The sequence below is a fragment of the Anastrepha ludens genome, chromosome 6 (genome assembly GCF_028408465.1).
Source record: "Anastrepha ludens isolate Willacy chromosome 6, idAnaLude1.1, whole genome shotgun sequence".
Taxonomy (NCBI): Eukaryota; Metazoa; Arthropoda; class Insecta; order Diptera; family Tephritidae; genus Anastrepha; species Anastrepha ludens.
The window spans coordinates 104,359,575-104,382,387 of record NC_071502.1 but is presented as its reverse complement, the minus strand read 5'-3'; the positions used below and the strand labels follow the sequence as shown (position 1 = coordinate 104,382,387).

At 34.9% G+C, this 22,813-nt stretch overlaps 1 protein-coding gene across 4 annotated transcripts in view; it reads right to left on the bottom strand.

Moving 5' to 3' along the window:
* Positions 1 to 22,813, bottom strand: part of LOC128867678 (WAS/WASL-interacting protein family member 2) — a 56,440-nt gene that overhangs the window by 14,776 nt on the left and 18,851 nt on the right. For 3 of the 4 annotated variants that reach the window (XM_054109113.1, XM_054109115.1, XM_054109116.1), the window contains exons 2-4: positions 5,169 to 5,360; positions 4,841 to 5,018; positions 4,416 to 4,684 (exon numbers count right to left, since the gene is read on the bottom strand). In XM_054109113.1, the coding sequence (XP_053965088.1) occupies positions 4,416 to 4,684; positions 4,841 to 5,018; positions 5,169 to 5,360 (639 nt within the window). Of the gene's footprint in view, positions 1 to 4,415; positions 4,685 to 4,840; positions 5,019 to 5,168; positions 5,361 to 9,571; positions 10,236 to 22,813 lie in introns of those variants that run through there. The other variant, XM_054109114.1, reaches the window with a different exon arrangement.

Below are 22,813 nucleotides of genomic sequence, written 5' to 3'. Positions count from 1 at the left end.
AAATCGGAGAACGCAAATGGAGGGGGATTGGCCATACCTTGCGGAAAGACGGCACTGAATTTAGCATTACAAGCTCTGGACTGGAACCCTCAAGGAATCTTCACAACACATACTGTCACAGTTGTAAACAACCGAAGAAAAAGGAAATTATCTTCCATTTCCCCTGCTCTATGGAATAACAGAATGTTAATCCTGGGCACACTGCTGTTCGAGTCTCGAACAACTGTCTGGCTTAGATGTCAAAAACCTGATAAGGTTCTTAAACCGCACATACTGAATATAGTCATGCCGTTAATAACTGGTAAACCAGTTCGGTGTGGAAGCGCAAGTGGGATTCTAGGTGAATCACCACAATTAACAGGAAATGACGATAATGATGATATGATTGAAATACTCCATAGTAATTCTAAATTACGTAATTACAATAGTAAACGGAATTTTGGAATTTTATTAAAAGAATTTTTTCTCTGTACTTTAGCCATCAAAAAGCTGCTCAATGATACATTAAGCAAAGCAGAAGACTTCACTAATCAACGAAAAAAGAATTAAGACGCCAGCTCTTTGTGCTTAGATATACATATGCATTTCACCCTAAAGGTCTATTGTGTTCACTTATCTCCACAATACTACGCCCATACACAATATTCTTATTGACATTTAACTGACAGGTAATTCAATTTTTCCCCTATGATTAGTTGATTTTTTTACACACAGAAAACAATATGATAGTTTGAGATTACGGTGAAAAGATCCTATGGTCAGCATAAGGCGTAGACTTCCAAACAAAATTTATCCAAATACAAATAAAAGAAAAATTAATCGTTGTCTTATTAAGGAATTTATATTTACGAGTAAGAAGTCTGAGGAAAGTTAAAAAGAGAATGCTATGTTAACTTGGCCAAAATGAGATTGAAAACGATCACTAATCGAGTGTTCTCCGAAGAGAATGGTTTGTTGTTGTTTTAATAGCCCATAAACCCCAATCATCTTTTGTTTTGTGGAATACTACTGAAGTAATATAACTCGGCCGAACTTAAATGCAAGCCATTTCGGATGTGGGAACGTGGGTATAGTGCATTGTTATTCTAATAATAAAAAATCTTTCAAAAATGACGTGTCCATGTCAGTAGTGAATAATTCCTAGACAGTACCTTTTTTATGTCATCTTTAACATTTGCCTTTGTAGACAGATGTACAATTTTACACGGTTGAATAACGCATTAGAATTATTTAAACTTAATATGAAACTCTGCGGATTTTAAGAACTACAAATCGTAAAATTCGTGATATGAACAAAATTGTCGCATCTTGGGAGAAGAAAACCCTCGCGTAATTTCAAAAAATTAATTAAACTGTTTTATGTGGTTTTTGCCGTTTGGCCGTTTTTCTTCGAAGATTAAAATGAAAGAGCTGTTACTGTTACTGATTGCTAAACTCAATGCGATAATGTGTGAGCCTTGTGTGTGAGTCCTTGAAAATGTTAATTCTCGTATGACTGCCTGTAGACATCAAAATGATGTAATTTTTACATGCAGTTATGTTAAGTTAAGAGCTATATTTTGAATAAAGAGAGTGAAACCTGAAAGAATCTAAATTTTTACAACAACAACAATACACGCGTTTTTTGAAAGACTCTTTACATTGTCTGACAGACCTGTTCAAAGGTGCTGTACAGGGTTGCCCATATTCGACGGACCCGACGGACGTTGAGTTTTCACAATTGACTTCTTTTGTTGAATGTAAATTTCAACAATTTGGAAGCGCTCGCGTGGCGTGTACTGTTCCATGGTAAAAATCTGCTTGGACTGACGCTTCCAACGCGGTATGTCATTAAGCGATCTGACGTCTCTGTCAAAAGATACAGGGTTGCCAGATGGGTCCGCCGAATATTGGCAACCCTGTAGAAGCTGTAAAATGATTGCTGCCAAGAATACCCATTGTGTCAACTTGACGACGATGAGACGCCTTTACTAATTTCATGCGAATGTGTAGTCTTGTAAAGTCTTAAAGAACAAGATTGAGCAATTTGAAAAAAAAAAATCCATGGTTAACACTTTAACCCCCCACAGTTTGATTACAAAGGTTTTTTTGGACTTTATGAGGCACTTGCGGACTTCCTGTGAATTACGAAAATCTTAGATTAAAAAAACTGTTTCGTCGTAATACACACAATTTATATGAATAAAAATTTAATATGCATGCATATACATACATATTTACTGGTAGACATTTTTAAATGTTCAACCCACCGCCTCACGCACAATGAATGCAAACTATGGACCTAATATAGCACATACATATCTATAATGATTTCGTAAGATTTCCAATGTCAAATTTGTTTATTTATTCAGACGCGTCATGGAAATCTTCGTGGAATAGCTACATACATATGTATGTGCTCTTATAAATCTGTTAATAAATTCTCCCATACACACAAAAACACTTTGTAAATCTTCTACGACTTCGATATGTACAGTTTAACACAAAAAAAAAGTACATATGTACATATCTTTTATAATATCAAAACTTGGTGAAGAATATTGAGCTGCGCCTAGTAGGTAATTTTCTATTGATAAAAATTTAGCAAATTTTATTTAAATGCCGGTTTCATCTAATAAGTGTTAATTGGGCGCGATAAAATGGTAATAGAATTTCGCTACAATGCCGCATTGAATTCATTTTTGGCAAGCGGATTGCATACAAAAATTTTGTGTTATTTGAACAAATGCCAGAGGCCCTTAATAAGCAAGAGCTTTGCTAAAACTAACTACTTATTATCAATATGGTTTTGGTTTAAATAATTTTTCAATAATTTTTAATTTTTCATCAAAGTGTGCTAAATTTTTGCCGCCCCATATTTGGTACCTTAGTACGTTTTGAACTATTTTTCGTATACATTTTTGTTAAAACCTTTTACTTCTTTATACGAATGTAGAGTATGAGTGAAAAAAAAATTAAATTTAAATCGAAAAAACTGTTGATTTTAATGAATTTTTAATTTTTAATTAAAAGTTTGCGCTGTAACAAAAAAAAAACATTGAATGTGCTAGATTTTTGTCACAGTCCGCCTGCATTTTATATAAATATGTATGCAGGTGGGTGAATTGGTGAGTGAAACAAATATTTTTTTGAATGGACGTTCTCCAGCCTACCAGATCAACGGCCCAGAGAACAGAAACAACGCTTAATATGATTCAACACTTGCTTTCTTGCCGAAGAAACTGTCAAGGTGTGATTGACAACTCAGTACGGCTCTCTGGCAAGGGACTATAATGTCAAAAAAATGTAAACAAACGAATTAAAATTGGTTATTTTTTTTTTTAAATTTGACATTATAGTATATTTCTTATGAGAGCAGTGTCAAATTCCATCACATTTTGGTAAATGTATTTTGGGTATAAATAAGTCTAAATAGAAGACCCAAACAGAGGTTGAATTTCATAAAGTATGAAAATTAAAAAACAAAAAAAAAATAAAAATGGATCATTGAACATTCGTCCAAATTGTCACTGTCCGGTTTCATGTACGGTTGAGAAAATAAAGTAGACAACGCATATTGTGGCATCGCTAACCGGTTCTTAAGGAAATTGACAAAATCAGTTGTTAATCCCTTAACCTACGATTTATATTCGAAGATGTTGGACCGAAATCGTGTACAAGCTCGCACAATTTTTTTAAATCATCTAGTTTTAACCCACACCATGGCACACGTAATATTCACTTCTGACCCGATCACCAAACGCGGGCTATGCCCGTAATATTTAGGTCTGGCCCGACCATCGTACGTGGGCTATGCCCGTCATTGTAGGTTATGGGGTTAAGCTAACGCAAATCTAGAGATTTCTCTACATTTTATGCTATTACAAACAACTATTTTCTCTCTATTCTCTTCCAATGTTTACATTAATTTAACCTCATTTTTCTTTTTGTCATCAAAAGCTGGCTGTTTGCACATTCTCCTCTCAATTCTCTAACGTAGCTCCTCTAACGTAGCTCCTCTAAAATGACGTCACGACCGAATAATAATATTATTTAATAAAAATTAAATGAACAAAATTTATAAAGAAATGCCGGGTTTGTAGAACATAGCAATTTTTTTGCGCAGCACTGTATATTAAATTTTCAAGTGTATGTGGTAGAATCAAATGCCATAAGTATCTAAAAAGAGGGGGAAATGTGCATATGAATATTATAGCCTAACAGCACAGCACTCAAAATTTTATTCGCACATCTTTTGCAAAATAAACTGCAAATATACATACGAATTCTCCACAACTACACCTTCAAAAATGTTCATTGCAAAATTTTCTCGCCACTTAATTGTTTATTTCCTGTGCTATGCCATCCCATATTTCTTGTTTGTTTTTCTCTACTCATTTTCTTATTTTCATGCCATAATTAAGTATTATCTTTACCGTTGAAAGATTTTTCGGAGGCGTCGATGGCGGCTGAGGTGGTGGTCCACGATTTGTGCGTAAATTCGCCTCTGTCGCATTGACTGGCTGTTGCAGCTGCTGCTTCTGTCGCTTCAGTGTCAGATGCTTTGTTAGTTCAGCATTGAAATCTAATGGACCATTACAGCTGTTGCCGTTGCCACTGCTGGCATTTGCAGGTGGTGATGTGTCGTTGCGTCTACTCGCTGCAGATGAGTCCGTGGACGCTGTTGGAACTGCCGGTGCTTGTGCTAAATGCCATGAAGCAAATTGACAAAAAAAAAACAAAACACAATAGTTAGCAAGTGCCAAACAACTCATTACAAATACTCATACGCACAAATTCACATACATACACACAATACGAGTATGTGTGCGCAATGTAAAAAGGCGTTGTTTTTACTCACCACGACTACTGCCATTGACTGGCTTCAGTTTGGGCATTGAGGTCAGCCCTTCGAATAGGCCACCCAGTTTTGGTGCGCCATTGCCTACATTATTGTTATTACTATTGCTTGTATTGTTGTTGTTATTGTTGTGTATTCGTTTCGGTGAACTCGTTGCGGATGACGTTGAATCGCAAATCTGTGCGTAATCGTAAAAAGAAGAAAATAAAATGCAGCTGTTTATTTACAAGTAATGAAAAGCCATAAAATTAAAAAAAAAAAACAACAAAAATGTTATGTAATATATATATGTACATATGTATGAATAACATTATCACAATAGACACACCTTTCCTGACAGGGCTGGTCCGCTTTTATCAACTGTCGTTGTCTTTTTTAGTTTAGTGCCCTTTTGTATCGATTGTAGGAGTGCTGAACGCGCATCTCCGCCACCGGCACCACCTAACTTTAGGCCTCCCATTGCCGGAGGCGGTGGTGGACCTGGTGGCGGGGGTGGACCCGGAGGAGGTGGAATAGCCATCTGTAAGAAATGTGAGGAGTATTTTATTAAAAAATCTCGCTACAATAAATATTTCATATTAAAAATATTTGTAATAAATATTATATATTTGATCTCTAAGACTTAAAATATGCTGGCATACAAATCCGCCAGGCAAGAAGTTGGCACTTATACGGTCCTGGAGGCATGAGGTAACCGACTTTTTAGTAATACCATTTGCCATTTGTGCAAAATATCTCCCAATTGCAGTAAAAGTTTAAGTATTTAGAATATTAAGAAAATTATTGAAAGTGACCAAAATCTTAGAAGAGTTTTCTTAGTACATCTCTCCAAGGTAAGATGGAACGCGTGAGTTTGAAAAAAAAGATAAAAATCTGCCGAAGATATGGGGATAGAGTTGGTAGAAGGCGGCGGCAATGAAATTTGTACGAAAACAGTTCGTGATTGAACCGAAGGAGTTGGTGAAAAATTATTTTCTCAGGCGAATAGAAAGTTAAGAATTTTTTTTATTTTTTATTTTATTTTATTTATTTTTGTTTTTTACTGACGGTAAGTTGTTGTTCTTGTTGTATCAGCATAAACATTCCCCATGCAATTACGGGTAATGCTGCTGAAGTGACAGTGCTTTGCCGGATATAAATCCAAGCCGTTCCGGTAACCTAGAAACGACTGCCGTAGTTCTAACTGAGGGCACGTCACTAATGTACGGCGAAGTGCGCGAACTGAGTGCACTGATAGATAAGATGGCAGTCGAGCGGCCTGATTCTATTATGGAATTTAGCAGTTGACTCTAATAGATGGAAGAGTAAAAGCTATTATGTGACAAACACCACTTATAGAGGCTTGAAGAGCACTATTCATAGACAACTGACTTTCAAGTTAATGCTCCGCCTTTTATGGAGCCAAATTTGTATTAAATACAATCTTACAGCCCATCGTGACCATATAGGCAAAATATTTCAGAAATTTCATCAATCAGGGCTTCTTTAGGTAAAAAATTATTTGTCAGAAATAAAGATTTCCACAATGGACTGACTGTCATATCAATTCTTTAACACATTTTAAATATTCGGTTAACAAAGAGAGCCCAAGGCTTTACATTTGCCATTAGTTCAATGCCGCGGCGCAATAAAGTCGTCGCTAAAGTTAAAGGAAGCCTAACATAATATTGGATAAACGTTGGATAAATATTCTTTATTTTTAAATTGGTGTATGAAAAAACATTTTTTCTGGTTTGAACAATCCCTATTCATTCACGCCAATGAAGACAAGCGTACAAACTTTCATTCGTATCAAAATAAGATAAATGAGACAATGGAATTGCAGTTCCTTTCACTCGAAACAGTTCTCCTACTTCGCCCCAGACATACATTTTTACCTGCCTTTTCGTTTCTCTAGTTTTTTCGACAAAGCATATAAAAATTCATCAAATTCTGAGCAAAAATTTACATTTAGATGTTTTTGAGCTCAAGTGTAAGATTAGAATGTAATAGCTCATTTCGGGGTACAAATGAACACAGTGATAGGCATAGGAGTTTTAGAATTCAAAACTCAACTCTATAAAATTTTTCATAACTGTATATGTGAAGTTGAAAATGAAGTATGCATGTGATATGTAAAACTGTAGCGCATTTATGAATTAAAAATATTTATATTTTTCGATTCAAACCTAAACTCTTTACTTGTGGAGCTAAAAATAGAGCTTGTCAACGAATTGAAAATAGAACACTGACTTTATTAAAAAACATAAAAAAAATTTTTTGATTAACGATGAAAAGTAAGTTCAGTTAACATTAAAACGAATAAATGGATGCAGCATTTTTCATGATAAAATAAAGAACCCATATTAACCAATTAAACAGAATATGACTTTTCGTGCTACCTCCTCGAATTCCGAAATTTTTTTTCGCATGAAAACTTTTCAAGAAACAGAACAAATTTTTTTTAAACTTAAGAGCATCGAGATATTGTTGTTAAACGTTATTTAGCAACACTTGGTGCTACAGCAGCAATATTCCCAATAGAACGTCTAGTTTTTGGCCGGCCAGTCTTTTTTCTTTCCTCGATATATTTCTTGATATTTTTTCAACAACCTCTGAATTGTCAACTCATTCAGACGATTATTTCCAAAAAAAAGACCCTTACCCTTTATAAAGCATTCCTTGTGGAAGGAAAAATTAAAAATGCAGAAAAAAACATAAAAAGTCAAGGCGATTTTTGAGTGACCTCGAAATTACTTATTATGACGCTGCAGCCGGATGAGTTGGTGCGTGACTACCATTCAGAAGTGCGTAGGTTCGAATCTCTGTGCATTAACATCAAATAATAGAAACTACCGCCCTCGGCAGCCAATGGCAAACCTCCGAGTGTATTTCTGACATGAAGAGGCTCCTCATAAAAAATATCTGCCGTTCGGAGTCGGCTTAAAAATGGAGAGATCTCCATTTGTGGAACAACATTAAGACGCACACCAAAAATAGGAGGAGGAGCTCGGTAAAACACCTAACAGACGTGTACGCGCCATTTATTTATTAATTCTTTTGATAAAATTGAAAGGGCTATAAAACTGCATACCTAGAAGTTGTCTAGAGACTCTGATTAAAAAGTTGAAACGTTTGTTAGACATTTTTTTTCAATTTGTTACATTTTTGTAAAGTTTGGAATCCTGTTTTTAATAGTTTTTGTTATATTATATATATTTATATATATATTTAATATATATATAATATAATATATATATAATTTATAGAAATATATATGCAGTGTATTTTTCTAAAAAAATAACAAAAATAATTTACCATGAAAAATATTATGAATATTTTAAATAGATAAAGTGACTTAATTATATGAACAGAAGTGTACGTTCTTAATAAATGGAAGGTGAAACCCTTCATTTTCTATATAACCTCACATATTTGAAGAAAAATTCCTCCTCTTAATAACTGCCAAAAATATGTTTTCTAATCAAAAAAAGTATAATGTTTTGTATGTATTGTATCATTGCATTTTCGACAAATAACTGTATAAAAAAAATTCGTAATCGAAAATTATTTTTGCAGGCAATTTTCTCTAGCCTATTATTTGAGCTCTCAGTTTAAATGCATTTTAAGCTTCATTTACATGTATTATATGTATGTATGGAGCATACAAAAACTTAAGTGGTCCGTATTCATTATTTCTCACCAACAAATCCACTTTTAGCTAACATAATTGAATTCAATTTATATTTCACACCTCTTAATTTTATGGTATTTGAATTGGCCATCATTTCCTTCGTTAAACGCTTAAGCATAAAAATCTAATAAGGCAGAGAATATCCGTCTGAATACAATTATGTACACATACATATTTGCATTGGCACGGCAATAAAAATTTGCCAACTAGAGATAGTGAAGAGAACGCTGTTAAGTAATAATTACAACAGGTACGAAAATAAAAGAGGTAACCCATTTCTACGGCCCTAAACGGCAATACAATGTAATAGAAATTTCCGCTAAAAAGTTATTGCTAATGAAAAAGGCTCGAAGAACGTTTAGCGGATAAGTATCTCCGATTTCCGGGACTAAATTCAGCGCATAAAATTTGCTTTTTTCCATACATAAAAAAGTTTGGCAAGCGTAAAAGGAAGTAAGGAACAAAATTTTAATTCGTTTTTTGTGGGTTCATTAGTATTTTTTTCGTTTTTGTTTACTACAAAATAACGAACTTTTGCGCAACACATTCTTGAATTGAATAAGGCACATTTGAACCTGAAAAAATGTTTCGCAGCCCACGCATTAAGCCGCAACACGCGGTTTGCATACCAAATCAACGAGTAGAATTAACAAACGAACGAACTTGCTATTTATTTGTTTGTGCTACAAACTCATAAGACAATAAATATGATCGGACAACCGTAGGTCGTACGTATTGTATAAACAAAGCAGCAACAACTACCAAATGACAATGAAAAGTCATAAAATAGCAAAAACAACATACACAAAAAATTAACCAAATACCCACATGCTCGTACCGTATAAGATTCATTTATTTTTCATAAGGTATTATGTGAGTCATCAATGAATAAAAGATGCAAAAAATAGAGAGAAATTATTAAGAAAATTTACAAGCCGCATTAAATACTGTAATTGAAAAATAAATTACAAATCGTAGCTGAGCAGCTAAGCGCAAGTATGAGTAAGCAGAGATGCGTTTGTCAAATGTGATCGATTTTTTTTCGTCGATGCATTTACCTTTTAAACGTTTGTTGACAGTTATTGCGTTGGTTTACTCGTTGCAATTTTTAATTGAAAATGACTAATTGTTAAAATGATATTTCTATTTGTTTTAGCTCGCAAAAGGTTTGCAAAGATTTCTGCAATTGCAAAGCTAAAACTTCAGACAAGATTTTGTTTACGTGCGCGAGAGAAAAAAGAATCAACAAAGCAACGTATCACGCGAATAATCACAGGTGAGTGAGTCAGCAGCTCTAAGCGAGTACTTCTTCACAGAGACTTTTTTGCAATGGCAAAAAGCGGTAAGGCGCGTTGTGCTATTATTTTAGCTTCTCTTTTGTATATATTTAAACTATTTCATTGGCATTAGAAAAAAGCACCACACGCAAAATGAAGATCAGCGCAGAAAAACGCTACGTGTTTCACAGTAACTTATTTTTATTTTTAATAAATATGCATTTTTTCACTTGTTTGGCGCGCATCAATAAAACATTGCCCACAAAACTATTATTTTTTGCTCACTTGTTTGTCGCAAACTTCTTACTACTAACTGCTGCTCAATTAGCGCTCGCCAATGAACATTACTACACGCACGCGCATTCACACAACACCGACAGCACCGTTCGCGTTCAACGCACAAATGACCAAACGTAGTGCCGTAGACGCTTCGCAAAGCGGCATACAACACTGGCGACTGCTTTGCTAATCGCAGTACACTGAAGACTTCATCATCGCCATCACCAGCAGCGTTGACGATGACGAAGAAGCTAAAAACCGAGCGCTAGCCCCACAGTTGAGCTAGCAAAGAGACAAGCAAAGCACGCAGGCAGGCTAGTAAAATGTTGATATGAGACGACGCTGCGGGAGCAATACGATATGACTGAATACCATATCTCGAGAAAAAATACGTTCACACACAACAACAACACACACTGGCAAATTGTCTTGCCTCAACGTTAACGATAGCGCGCTAGGCTAAATGACTAAGTGACTTAAATGTTTTTTACTTATTCTCCACCTTTTTCTCGTGGTCTGAAATGATACATACGAGTATGCTGAGCTCCTGCAGGCGGCGCGTGCCCACATTGATTCGTCGAGCTTGCCTCCGTCTGAGTGTGAGATTTTCAAGAAAATGACGTCAGCAACATTGCTAATTGTGAAAAGAGCTTGTGAACTACATACATAAATACATAGGTATGTACGTACTCATAACTAGTTGATAAGCAGTGGTTATGTGTTGTGTTTGTTGCGATAGATTTAAATCTGTTAAACATTTTGAAGAAAAAACAAAAGAGATAAACTCAAGATGGCATGTAGATCGAGGATAGACTGATTGATGATTCAACTCAGCAAATTTGTAGCAATTTAGACTTAAGATTAATAAAACAAACGGCATGAATCAAATGCAGGCGCTTAACCCTTAGTCGCTTGTGTGACAGAAAAGAATCATTAAACTGAAGTTGTTGTGCAGCCGTTTGCGCCAATGCTTGTTTGCGGCATATCAGTTGTTAGGTGGAATAATGGGAAATGAAAATATAGACAGAATGTTTGGGCTAAATGAGCAGACGCTTATTTTGGCAAAAATATTTTGCTATTCTTATGACCAATTTTAATGAAATTAACAGGAAGACATTTTTAGATGTACACATTAGCATATTCATTCATCAAAATCCGAGTTTTTAAACGCACATGCCACGCTCTTCATCTAAAACTTTCTTGGATCTTGGCCTTGGCAATACCTATTACTTTAGCAGGTGATTTTATTTTTGGAAGCTTCAAGTAATATTCTGTATTCTATTCATTACCTTCAAGCGTTTTCGTCCCTTACACAAATTACAGACGAACTAGAAGCAAACAAATCCTGGGAAAGGGCGCATAGTTTATATTTAACAAATAATATTGACTGCTATTCAGAAACTAACGGTACCATTTTTACACACATAAAACAACTACATAGCTGTAGTATATTTTTTAGTAGTCCTGCTATCGACAGTACAGTTATCGGCTGATTTATGAAACGATTTTGTTGATCAACCCACAATTTCGTTTTTTAATGCAGCATGAATTTTGCTGCCTTGTAGAGGACATTCCCATCCAAACTCGAGTTTTCTTTTACCCGAATTTCTACTTCTCTTTTTGTGAAGCTCATCAGAGAAAAAATGGTTATGAATCATTTTCGCAAAATGTGCAAATAAATTTTTAGCACTGTGGCTCTCTCGGTGGAGTATTTACGACTAGGTTTAACATATTCTAAATTATTCTTAACTGAAAGATAGTTGGAATAAAACCATTCTCTTCTCTTCTCGCCGCCGTAGCCGAATAGGTTGGTGCGTGATTACCATTCGGAAATCACAGAGAGGTCGTTGGTTCGAGTCTCGGTGAAAGCAAAATTAATAAAAACATTTTTCTAATAGCGGTCGCCCCTCGGCAGGCAATGGCAAACCTCCGAGTGTATTTCGGCCATGAAAAAGCTCCTCATAAAAATATCTGCCGTTCGGAGTCGGCTTGAAACTGTAGGTCCCTCCATTTGTGGAACAACATCAAGACGCACACCACAAACAGGAGGAGGAGCTCGGCCAAACACCCAAAAAGGGAGTACGCGCCAATTATATTTACTTTTATTTTTTTCTCTTGATTTGTTTTGTTGGTGTTTTTGTTGTTGCACGTGCAATTATAGCTAGAATTGAGTTTATAATTTACTCCGCACACGTTATAAGGAGAGTGCGGATCTCAACTTCTCGCATGTAAAACGTCACAATGGCATAACTTCTTATGGCAATAGCAAATTTGAGGGTGCATTTCTGCTATAAAAAAGTTAAACTTAAAAACCATCTGCTGAACTGAGAAAATATTCTCGGTCTTAACATCATGCGCAGCACTACGATTAATTGGAGAAAAAAAGGCATGTTTTTCAATTTTTTTTGCCATACAGATAGTGTTAGTTCATTCAGTAAATTTCCATATACTAATGCATTATGTGAACAAAATTTGCCCAATATTTAAAATTGCGTGAATGACAGTTGATCGCCGAAGGCATCTCGAAAAAAAGTTGTTTTGCGGTGTACATCACAACTCGGAAGAGAAAAAACTCAAACAAAAACCCCAAAATACCTTTGTTAAAGAAGATGTTTCTTGAGGTATCCACAAGAAAATTTTCTTACTTTTCGTAGCACTTGGAAGCCTAAAAGCCAATTTTCGCTAAAATAAAATTGACTCATTTATTAAAAAAGGTCCTAATAAAAATATCTGCCATTCGGAGTCGGCTTTAAGCTGTAGGTCTTTCCATTAGTGGATCAACAGCAAGACACACGCCACAAATAGGAGGAGGAGCTCGGCCAAACACCCAAAAAGGGTGTACGCGCCAATTATATACATATATACATAATTTGTTATTGTAAGATTAATAAATATTCAAAAATTATGGTGAATTATGTGAAGAAGTACTGTACACAATTCCTAGGTGAGTTTGAGTTATGGCGTACACCGACTTCAAACACAACAACTTTGACAAACATTTTTTAAAGTTTTGCAGGTATAGAAACCCGGCTTGGAATAATTGACGCTCAAATATTCAAAGCTTCGTAAATTTTGCTATGATCTACTTATAATTGTCACACAATATTATTCATTTAAAAAACAAAAAAAATTCTGAAAATGAGTTTAAATACCTTACCCTGAGCTGGTTCAATTTCAAAACTTGCCAAAAATTTGGCAAAACTTATAGAAAATAAAATTTAAAAAAAACTATACAAATGTATAAATTCTACTCTTGAATGCCTTTTATTGCTTTGGGGCTTGCCATTTTTTGACTCATTCAAGTTCGCCTTACTACTTCCGGAAAATATGATTCAAGCCCCTTGTGACAATCTTTTCCATGTAAATCTGTCGAAAATACCCTTTTCGCAACATTAAATAATATGCATTATGTAAATAAAAGAATATGTACGTGAAGAATATGTAATAAAACAACAAAGAAATTTATGAAAAAAAAATTAAGAAAAAATTAAAATACGTCAAATTTTACTTGGACAAATACAGCTGTCAATGGCAAACCATTTACTGACGTGCACTCGTATTTATCGCGAATGAATAATTGCACAATTATGGCGCAAATGTGTTGAGTACAAAAAAGATAAAAATGCAAAGAAAAATAATTTTTTTTTTTCAAACACAACTTTGCAGAATTTATTACTTCAGGCTTTTTTCATTCAAATAAAGAGTGCAGCTTAAAAAATATCAGGCGTTGCCAGTTTCTAAAGTACGACTTTCACAGTAAGGTTATACTCGTAACTATAGTTTAAACAATAATGCAATTTTTAGTAAAATTTTTTTTTTTTAATATTAATAAATATATTTTATTTATATTTTATATATAATATTATAATCCTACACCGTTTGAAGTTTCTTGCAAAATTTGTTTTTTAGTGCAGCCAGATCATGAATATCTGTACGCCGTAGCCGAGTAAGTTAGTGGGTGAAAACTATAAGTTGTTTCCGAACTCGGGCTCCCACTATAAACATGAAGTATCAGACAATCGAAAAAGGTTTACCTAATATCGCACGTCCATCGGTAGGCAAGGGCAAGCCAACCCAATAAATTTCTGCCGTGAAAAAGTTTCTAATAAAAACTAAATGCTGCTCGGCGGCAGAAGAAAACTCGGGGCTTGTTTATTTTTTTGCGTTTGTCAGCAAATGGTGATATGCGAGGGGGGTTCAATAAGTACCCGTGTTAGAAATGAAGACACTTTTTCAATTTTTTTTTTTTTCAACATAGTCCCTTTTTAGAAAGAAACACTACTCTCAACGCTCCGGCAATTTTTTAAACCCTCCAAAAAATAGGATTTGACGAACTCTCCAAAATACGCCTCAGCCTCAGCGACGACTTCCTCGTTTGAACTAAATTTTTTCGCGCAAGCCATTTTTTTATGTTAAGGTACAGGAAAATTCGCAAGGAGCCAGATCTGGTGAATGTGATAGTGCGTTATCGTGGGGAAACAGAAACTGAAACTTTTCCGCCAAATGCGGCTGTGTCTTCTTCAATTTTTTGTAAAAGCGGTCGAATAACCCACTGTAGTATTGTCCAGTTATCGTTTTTCTTTTTTCCAAAAAATCCATGAGGATGACTGCGAATTTACCGAAGGATACTGCTCTTCTTCCATCTTAGCGAAAATCACGAAACACGTACGATTCGAATAGCTGTCAAATCTAAACTAATCTATCAATCAGTCTGAAATTGGCTTTGCCGTCGTTTGATAGATGGCAGCACACAATGCTAACACCAACTTCCCTCAAGAACGCCCTCTGTCATCAAACATGGGTATTTATTGAATCGCCCTCGTAGAAAAGATTCACTTCTTGAGGCTTAAGTTATATGAATTTTCCGACAGTTATCTCATTACTTTTTTACTAAATTAAATCAGCCAGTAAGAAAATATCAAGAAATTCCGCATTGATTTAGAATGGATTGGTACTACTCACAGCTTTTTACTTTTTCAGAGAATACTATTACTTTTAAGCGATCAAATATTATTTAGTGCCAGCAATTACCCGGCATGTAGAATTTTTACAAATCTTGTACAAAGTTTGAAACTTCTGAAATTGATATGGGCTGCACTCATGATTCAATAATAAAAGGTTTGGTCGGTAAGCAGCTATCTCGTTGCCTCTTGACAAATCGGTTCGCTTAGCAAAACATTGGGTTGCTAACTCTAGAATTAAAAAAAAAGAAAGGAAAATTTTAGGAAAAAACTTTTAGTTTTCAAAATGTTGTGCTTTTGAGCAATACCTCGTTCAGGGGTTTGCATTGGTATGCCCATGAGCAGTATGGCATGGAATGCAACCTGACATTTCACTTAAATATCAGGGCATCAAAGAACATTTCTTTGGACCAATGCGTGCGAAAGGTAGACTTTTTGACTCTCGGAGACTATGCATTTCTGATTTAGGTTACGGAAGTGCTTACTTCTTCTTCTTAAATGGCGCGATTTTGGCCGAGTTTAAGGGGTTAACATGGGTTTCGTTGGTTCAAAAAATCGATTTATTTTTTTTTGGCTTATTAATTTCTACAACATCTCAGGAATATTATCCTAAATTTTCAAGTCGATCCGAATAATAAATTCGGAGATACAGCCTTTGGAATGTGTGCGCTCCAAGCCACTTTTATTGTTACTCAAACTTTAAACGCGTTTTTCTCGGAACTGTGTTTTCAAAGTCGGTTGTCAAATGTTCTTGAAAACTACTCCACCAATCTTGATGAAATTTTACACAGGTGTTCGAGATACAATTTACTCGTGCTTTTAAAAAAACAAAATGTCAAGCAAATTTGACCGAAATTTTCATTTTTTTGGAAAAATGTCTGCTAAAATTCCAATTTTTACTTTTTTTTCTTTCCTTCATTCAAGCACGAGTTTATGGTCTTAACTAAAACACTTATTTTTATTTTTTCATTTTTGATGATCCTGTCAGGAGTTATGCTGCCAACGCGGACGCACCTTTTTTTCGAGGGGTCCCCGGAAATGACGTCACAATGGAGGAGTTTTAATTTTTTTTTTTTTTTGAAAATTTCAGAAATTATTCTTCAAATATGTATCTATAAGACAGAAAAAAGTTTGAATTAAATAAATAATTTTTTACATAGAAAAAAAATTTTGAGAATAGGCCTTTTTTACCCGACGAAACCCATGTAACCCCTTAAAATAAATCTTATGTAAGGGAGTGTCAAAACTTGAATGTCTCAAGTACGCAAACCTTCAATAATTGAATCATGGGCTGTGTTATAAAAAAAAATAAATAAATAGTCAGGACTTGTCAAAATGTGGTGCTTTTACAATTTTGTCTTTATCTATATTAGAAGATAAAATACCTCTTTTCTTTGGCATGATATTAAAGAACTTACGTACGAGTATTCTTTATGATTTGATATCGCTTGAGACACTAATTCTTCAATAGGCTTTCGTCAGTTATTTACTATTGATAACAATTGCACTTATCGTTATTTATAAGTTCGTATGTATTGTGTAAACATTTGAATAAACCAAAAGACACATAACAATTTTGGCGTTTTTGGTGACATGAGCAGCGTACGAAAAAGCTTTCTCTTACATTTCTTTTTTATTAGCAATGCCTAACACTTAAAACGTGGTAATGGCAGCAAGCGGGCGTACCACGTGCATTGCATGTCGCCTGCGCTGCTGGACTACTAAAATATGTAAGTGCAATTTAAAAAGTAACTAATACAATTTTTATGTTGACACAGTTTGTTTTCAACAATAAGCTATATGAGCGCGAAATCAAATGTATTCAAATATCTATGAAGCCAGAAAAAAATAAAATTACTCACTTTTAGTATTGGTTCATTTATGTAAAGTTTCGGTTACGCAACAATTTTATGTGTGGCAGGAATAACTAAGAAAAATGGCATTGACAGTTTGTACGAATTGTGTCCAGTTTACGAGCCGGCTATATTTCACGCCCATTTTCATCAATAAGTAGAGTGAGTGGTAATAGAAAATGTAGGTAGGTTGAGCAGGCACTGTTAATGATTGCTGTACGTTTAGCTACATTTTTGTTGCTTATTTGAGGATGGTTAAGCCCCTACATACGTTAGTTGCTACTGAGGTCATATGTTGTGGCGCTTGTGTAAACTCTGTTAGTTTTTCGCTTTAATGACAGGCCAGTAATATACATATGTATGAATGGGCAAGCTATGTAATACCTATACTGGAGGTCAATAAAATCGCTCTACTTTATTTACAATAGCTGCATTCAGTTAAAATTTTCTTTTACTCATTTGGAAAAAACTGCATTGGTAACATTTGAAAGTGATTTGATTAATTAATTATATAATATAAAAGTATGAAATAAAGGGTGATCAGATTGGAGCTGCTTTTTCCCAATAGGGTTTTTTTACAGATCACGCGGGACTACTGTCAAACTAAATAATATAATTTTTTTCAGTATTCATTGACGGCCGCCTTAGCCGAGTGGGTCGGTGCGTGACTACCATTCGGGATTCAGAGAGAACGTAGGTTCAAATCTCGGTGAAACACCCAAAATTAAGAAAAATCTTTTTCTAATAGCGGTCGTTCCTCGGCAGGCAATGGCAAACCTCCGAGTGTATTTCTGCTATGAAAAAGCTCCTCATAAAAATATCTGCCGTTTGGAGTCGGCTTGAGACTGTAGGTCCCTCCATTTGTGGAACAACATCAAGACGCACACCACAAATAGGAGGAGGAGCTCGGCCAAACACCCAAAAAGGGTTTACGCGCCAGTTATATATATATATATATATATATATATATATATTCATTGAGATTTCATCACGGAAAGACTTACACTTCTGCAACGTCTACAAATCGTAGATTTATCTTACGAAAATCGGAGCTCTGGGAAAAGAGTCATCGCGCGCTCAGGCCAACTTATGGTGTACAGCGATGAGGCCCATTTTCGGCTTAATGGCTACGTCAATAAACAAAATTTCCGTATTTGGGCTGAAGAGCAACTTAAAGCCACTCAAGAGTAGCCATTACACACGTCCATTGAAAACAACTGTTTGGTGCGGCTTATGGGCTGGAGGTAGCATTGGCCCATGATGGAAAGAATAATGAGATGGCACCTATCGTGGTCCCGTTACTTTGCGCTCAGCGAATTTGACAACTAGTTACGTGATTTTAGCTCCAGTATGGCCAGATTACCATTTTCGTAACTTGATTTAGCTTCTTTTTTTTTTGTTATTTAGTCACGGAGTTTTAGTTCTTTCTTCATGACATTTTTCTAGTTGTTCTAATTAAAATGTCATGTTTATAATTTTGTAAAATATACATTTTTTAATAATTATTTAAATAATTCACTCAGTTTTATTTAGCTTTACTTTTTTTTAACATCTGGTGGCATTGCCCGCGATTGCAGGTGTTGTTGGTGTTCTTCTGCTTTCGGCAGTCAAATCTCTCTCTCGCTACTGCAGTGTTGCCTAGCTTTGGATATAAAAACGCACTAAAATGCACATTCAAAGAAAATAACCCAACAAATTTTTATTGAATCACTTAAAGAACTTTGTATGCGTGACAAATTGTCTTTAAAATGTGCGTTTTTTTAAATAAATGTGTTATGCTTATGTACAATTTAATTTATGAGGTTTTTTTGTTAAGCGAGACTCTTTTGTTAAGGGAAAGACTTTTTTGCTATATTTGAAGTTATGTAACTAGATAAGGTACTCTTTTTGTAAAAATGTCAGTATGGTTTCTCTAGTATTTTCTGGTATTTTCTTGTTTATTTTTACAATGAATATAACTCTTAATGTCCTATGTCTCACTAAGGATTGATGACCGGAAGAAACGATTACACCTCTATGGTTTTAATTCGCATTCAATAAATTCAAAGGCTTTTTAAAATGTGTAAAAAGGTTTTCAATCTTAAGAATAGTTGAGAGAGGGGCATTTAATATTTTTGCATAACCTTAAATGGAGCCAAAAATTAAATTTGCACTTTCAAATTATCAAATTTTATAAGAGTAAAAAAATTTTCATTAGCACTAAAATCTTCTCAGAGTGACCTTTTTTAACCTTTTTTTTGTTTAATAATTTAGTTTGTTTTTTAACTTAAAGTTTCGGTAGCTTTAAATTAAATAAAAGAAACAAACACGAAACTTAAAAATTTTTGCATTTTGAGTATAAAAAAGCACTAAATTTATTGCGAAGAGCAAATGGTTGGCAATACTGCACAACTCAGCAAACGTGACGTCACGTATGCTCTGATGGGCGCAATCTTCTTTCTATCATTCTTGGAATTGGCCCGTATTTCTTCAAAGAAGCCAACATTCCTAAGTTATTCGGGAGTACCGACCGAGGTCCTCCCGCGAATCATTTAAAATTGGTGTTTAAGGACCGAATTACGGCGCAGTTGCGGCAGCATTTGAAAGGGATTATAAAAAAAAATAATTAATTTCAATTTTCGTTGTTTTATTTCAATTTAATATCCGATACCTCTAAATTGATCACCCTTTAAAATAAAATTTATTTAAAATTAAATAAATCTAACTCGTTTTTCGTTCAAATGAGCTTTACAACTGGCAGCTGTCAATTTAACCAAATCATTTGAAAATTTTTCTCCCACGGCAGTCGGTTCTACGTTATCGAAGCAACCCTGATTTATAACTGGCCAAGGACTGTGATTCCAGCAGCATTCCTCAAATATTTATGGGGAGTGTTTACGATGTTGCACCAACAAAACCTACATAAATTTTTTAATAAAAAAAGAGAAAATTCGTGTATCAGCTACGTAAAACAATTAGAGATTTTCCGAAGAACTATTTAACAGAAAGATTCTGCTCGACCATTCCAATCATTTAGATATGCCTGCGTTGGTGTAAGTACGTTTCGTGAAGAGTTTAATTGGTTCGTATCCAAGTAACGAGCCAACAAAAATGCTCTTATTATGTTATTAGACGTTGTCGCTTCCCATTTAGAAGAAACATCCATTTCTGCATAACTAACGTTGACGGTCACACTACTACTGAATAGAATTTTCTTTTTCTGCTTAAAAAATGTATGTTAAATTTCGTACTTTTTTATTGTTACTAATGTTAATATTAATAAGTCTCATGTGTAATTTTAAATTAACTCACATCTTTGGTTCATTTAAAATTTACAACTTTAAATTGAGAGAGTTTTCTTGTGACTTCATTTCTCAGACATCCCAATTAACTTGGGAGTTCATTTTAGAATAAAGTATAAATTAAACATTGAAAATTAAACCCAGAACAGCAAATTTCGGATTCACAATTAATTTGATCGGAAGTGAATTACAGAACTTGCCTGGAATATTAATACTAATAAATATTTATAACTTTTGTCGCTTTTGCTGCTTCACCGAATTCACTCAACTCGCTAAGATTAGCGAATTTTTTGTGTTGATTTACATGCAACTTCCTAGAGAGTTTTCTTTTTCATATACAGTAGAAAAAGAATGCAGCTGCTCTTTAAATGTATGTATGTATGTATGTATGTATAAATCATTATCTCTGAGCCGTCGACGGCTTGTTTCCGCACTTCAGATACTTCACAAACAATGCAGTTGTCACTGCCCAGTCAATGAAAGAAACTTTTTTCATTTACCTCTATGTACTTATATATAAAACTTGAATATTAGGTGGTACGCTTTCATTAATCGCAAGTGTTCGAGTTTACTTACATACAGATCTGCTTATACACACATACACACATTCGAATATGAACCTAAATACGACCCGGCATGAATGGCTGGCTTGCAATTTTCCAGCGCGTGCGTGTAAACACAAACAAGGATGACCAGCAATTAGCTTTTGCTGTAATTTAAGAATATTGATACTCTTATCAACAAACTGCACCCAAATAAATTAATTTGCCGAAAATCAAATTGAATGACAATGTCAAAATTGCATGATGGCGTGAGTCTATTTTAAGGACGAGTACAAGGCGTTTTGGACGAGTAGATGTTTTGTGTGTAACGGAATAGGAAATTGCGCATAAATTGGCCGTTTAAAACAAATAAGCGAAATTTTCTAATTTCATAGTTGTTACGGAAAATGGAGATGATGAAATTGATATTTGTTTATTAAAAAAGGTGACTCAAAGAAGAAGAAAACACTTTATTTGACCTGGAAGCAAATACAAAGTTTTACGCACCTAAAAAAGTGGTAACGTTGTAATTGAATATTGGGTAAAGAAAATAGAAATATCTGACGATGACAAAATACCTTAGTAATTTAAGTACATTTAATGTGCAGACAGAAACTATCCCCATTTTGTTGAAAATAACGAAATTAATTTGCATTGTAATAAGAATTGCGTGAGTTTTACTTGAAGTTAACTGCTTGCTCCAGCTGACATCTTTAGCCGAATATCCAGAGTGCTTACAATTTACTGAAATTATGTGCAAAGCGCTGCTGTTTCCAGATTTGCTTCTCTGGAAAAAATATTAGTTTGGGGAAAAATAAATCCATTCCGCCTCCAGTTAAGCTTCGGATCTAGCACTACTCCTAGATGTGTCGCTATGTCTGTAAGCGAAATTTCAACACCATTGATTGATGGAAGTCTGAACTGAGGACTATTGTTAACAACATTAATTGCGTTATACTTGGGCTAACAATTAGTTCCCCCAGAGCTCATTCTAGTATTTCGCTGACAGTAGAAGTAAATAAGCCTGTTACTAGAATCACGACGTGATCAGCGTACGCGACCACCTACACTCCCTCTCTGTTGAGTCGCAGTAAAATCTTGTTCAGAGCTAGAGCCCGTTGAAGTGGAGAGATGACTCTACCCTGTAGAGTACCTCTGCTTACAGATTGGGTAACCGATGCATTCTGAAGCATACATCGGATCCAGTTACTCACGCAGTCGTTGACTCCGATAGTTACTAATGAATCGATTATGGTTTCTACTGATATGCTGTTAAAGCCCCCCGTCTATGTCTAGAAAAGCTGCCATAGTAATTTTTTCTGATGTAATGACTTCTCAATATGCCCAATAACTTCATGACGGGTTGTTTCCGTAGACGTGCTGCGCTTTCGACAGTAAGTCCCTATTTGTTACAGACCTATGGTAATATGTATTTCTAAGACTCTAGCATTTTAAGGAGGAGACTACTCGGTCGAAACCCCTTCGCTACTTCATGTTTCTTCTTACCCGCTTTGGGTATGAAGACTACCTTAACTCTTCTCCAGCTCTCTGGGATATAAGTTAAGTGAAGACATGCTTTAAACATGCTGAAAAGCCAGATTTGCATGTGCTCCAAGAGCTTTTGAAGTACAATTGACATAATGCCATCTGACCTGCTGATTTATAAGGCTCAAAACTGTCAATTGAAAAGGCAATTTTGACCGACATGTTAGTAGTCGTAGCATCGCCCAGGAGCTAAAGATCGACCAGTTTTAATCCCTTTGCGCAAGCATTTTACACAAAAATAATAGATTTATTTTTCCCCAAATTATTTTTTAATTATTAGTCAAGATCTATTTTGTCTACTTCAAAGCAACATTCCAAGTGTATAATGCACTTCTACTAGCATTTTTTCTAACCTTCGAAACACATCTGATATGCGCTTTTTGGTATGGCCTTGAAATAATACAGATTATTTGATATTTATATATATTTTTTGTTTTTTGATAGCAAAAAATCCCCAATCACGCACAAACATGTCCAACCCTTATATTTGCTAAAAACAAATTAAAAATGCAAAATGGTTGATAATCTCAAAACGTGTTGGGAACCAGTGTACCAACAAAGT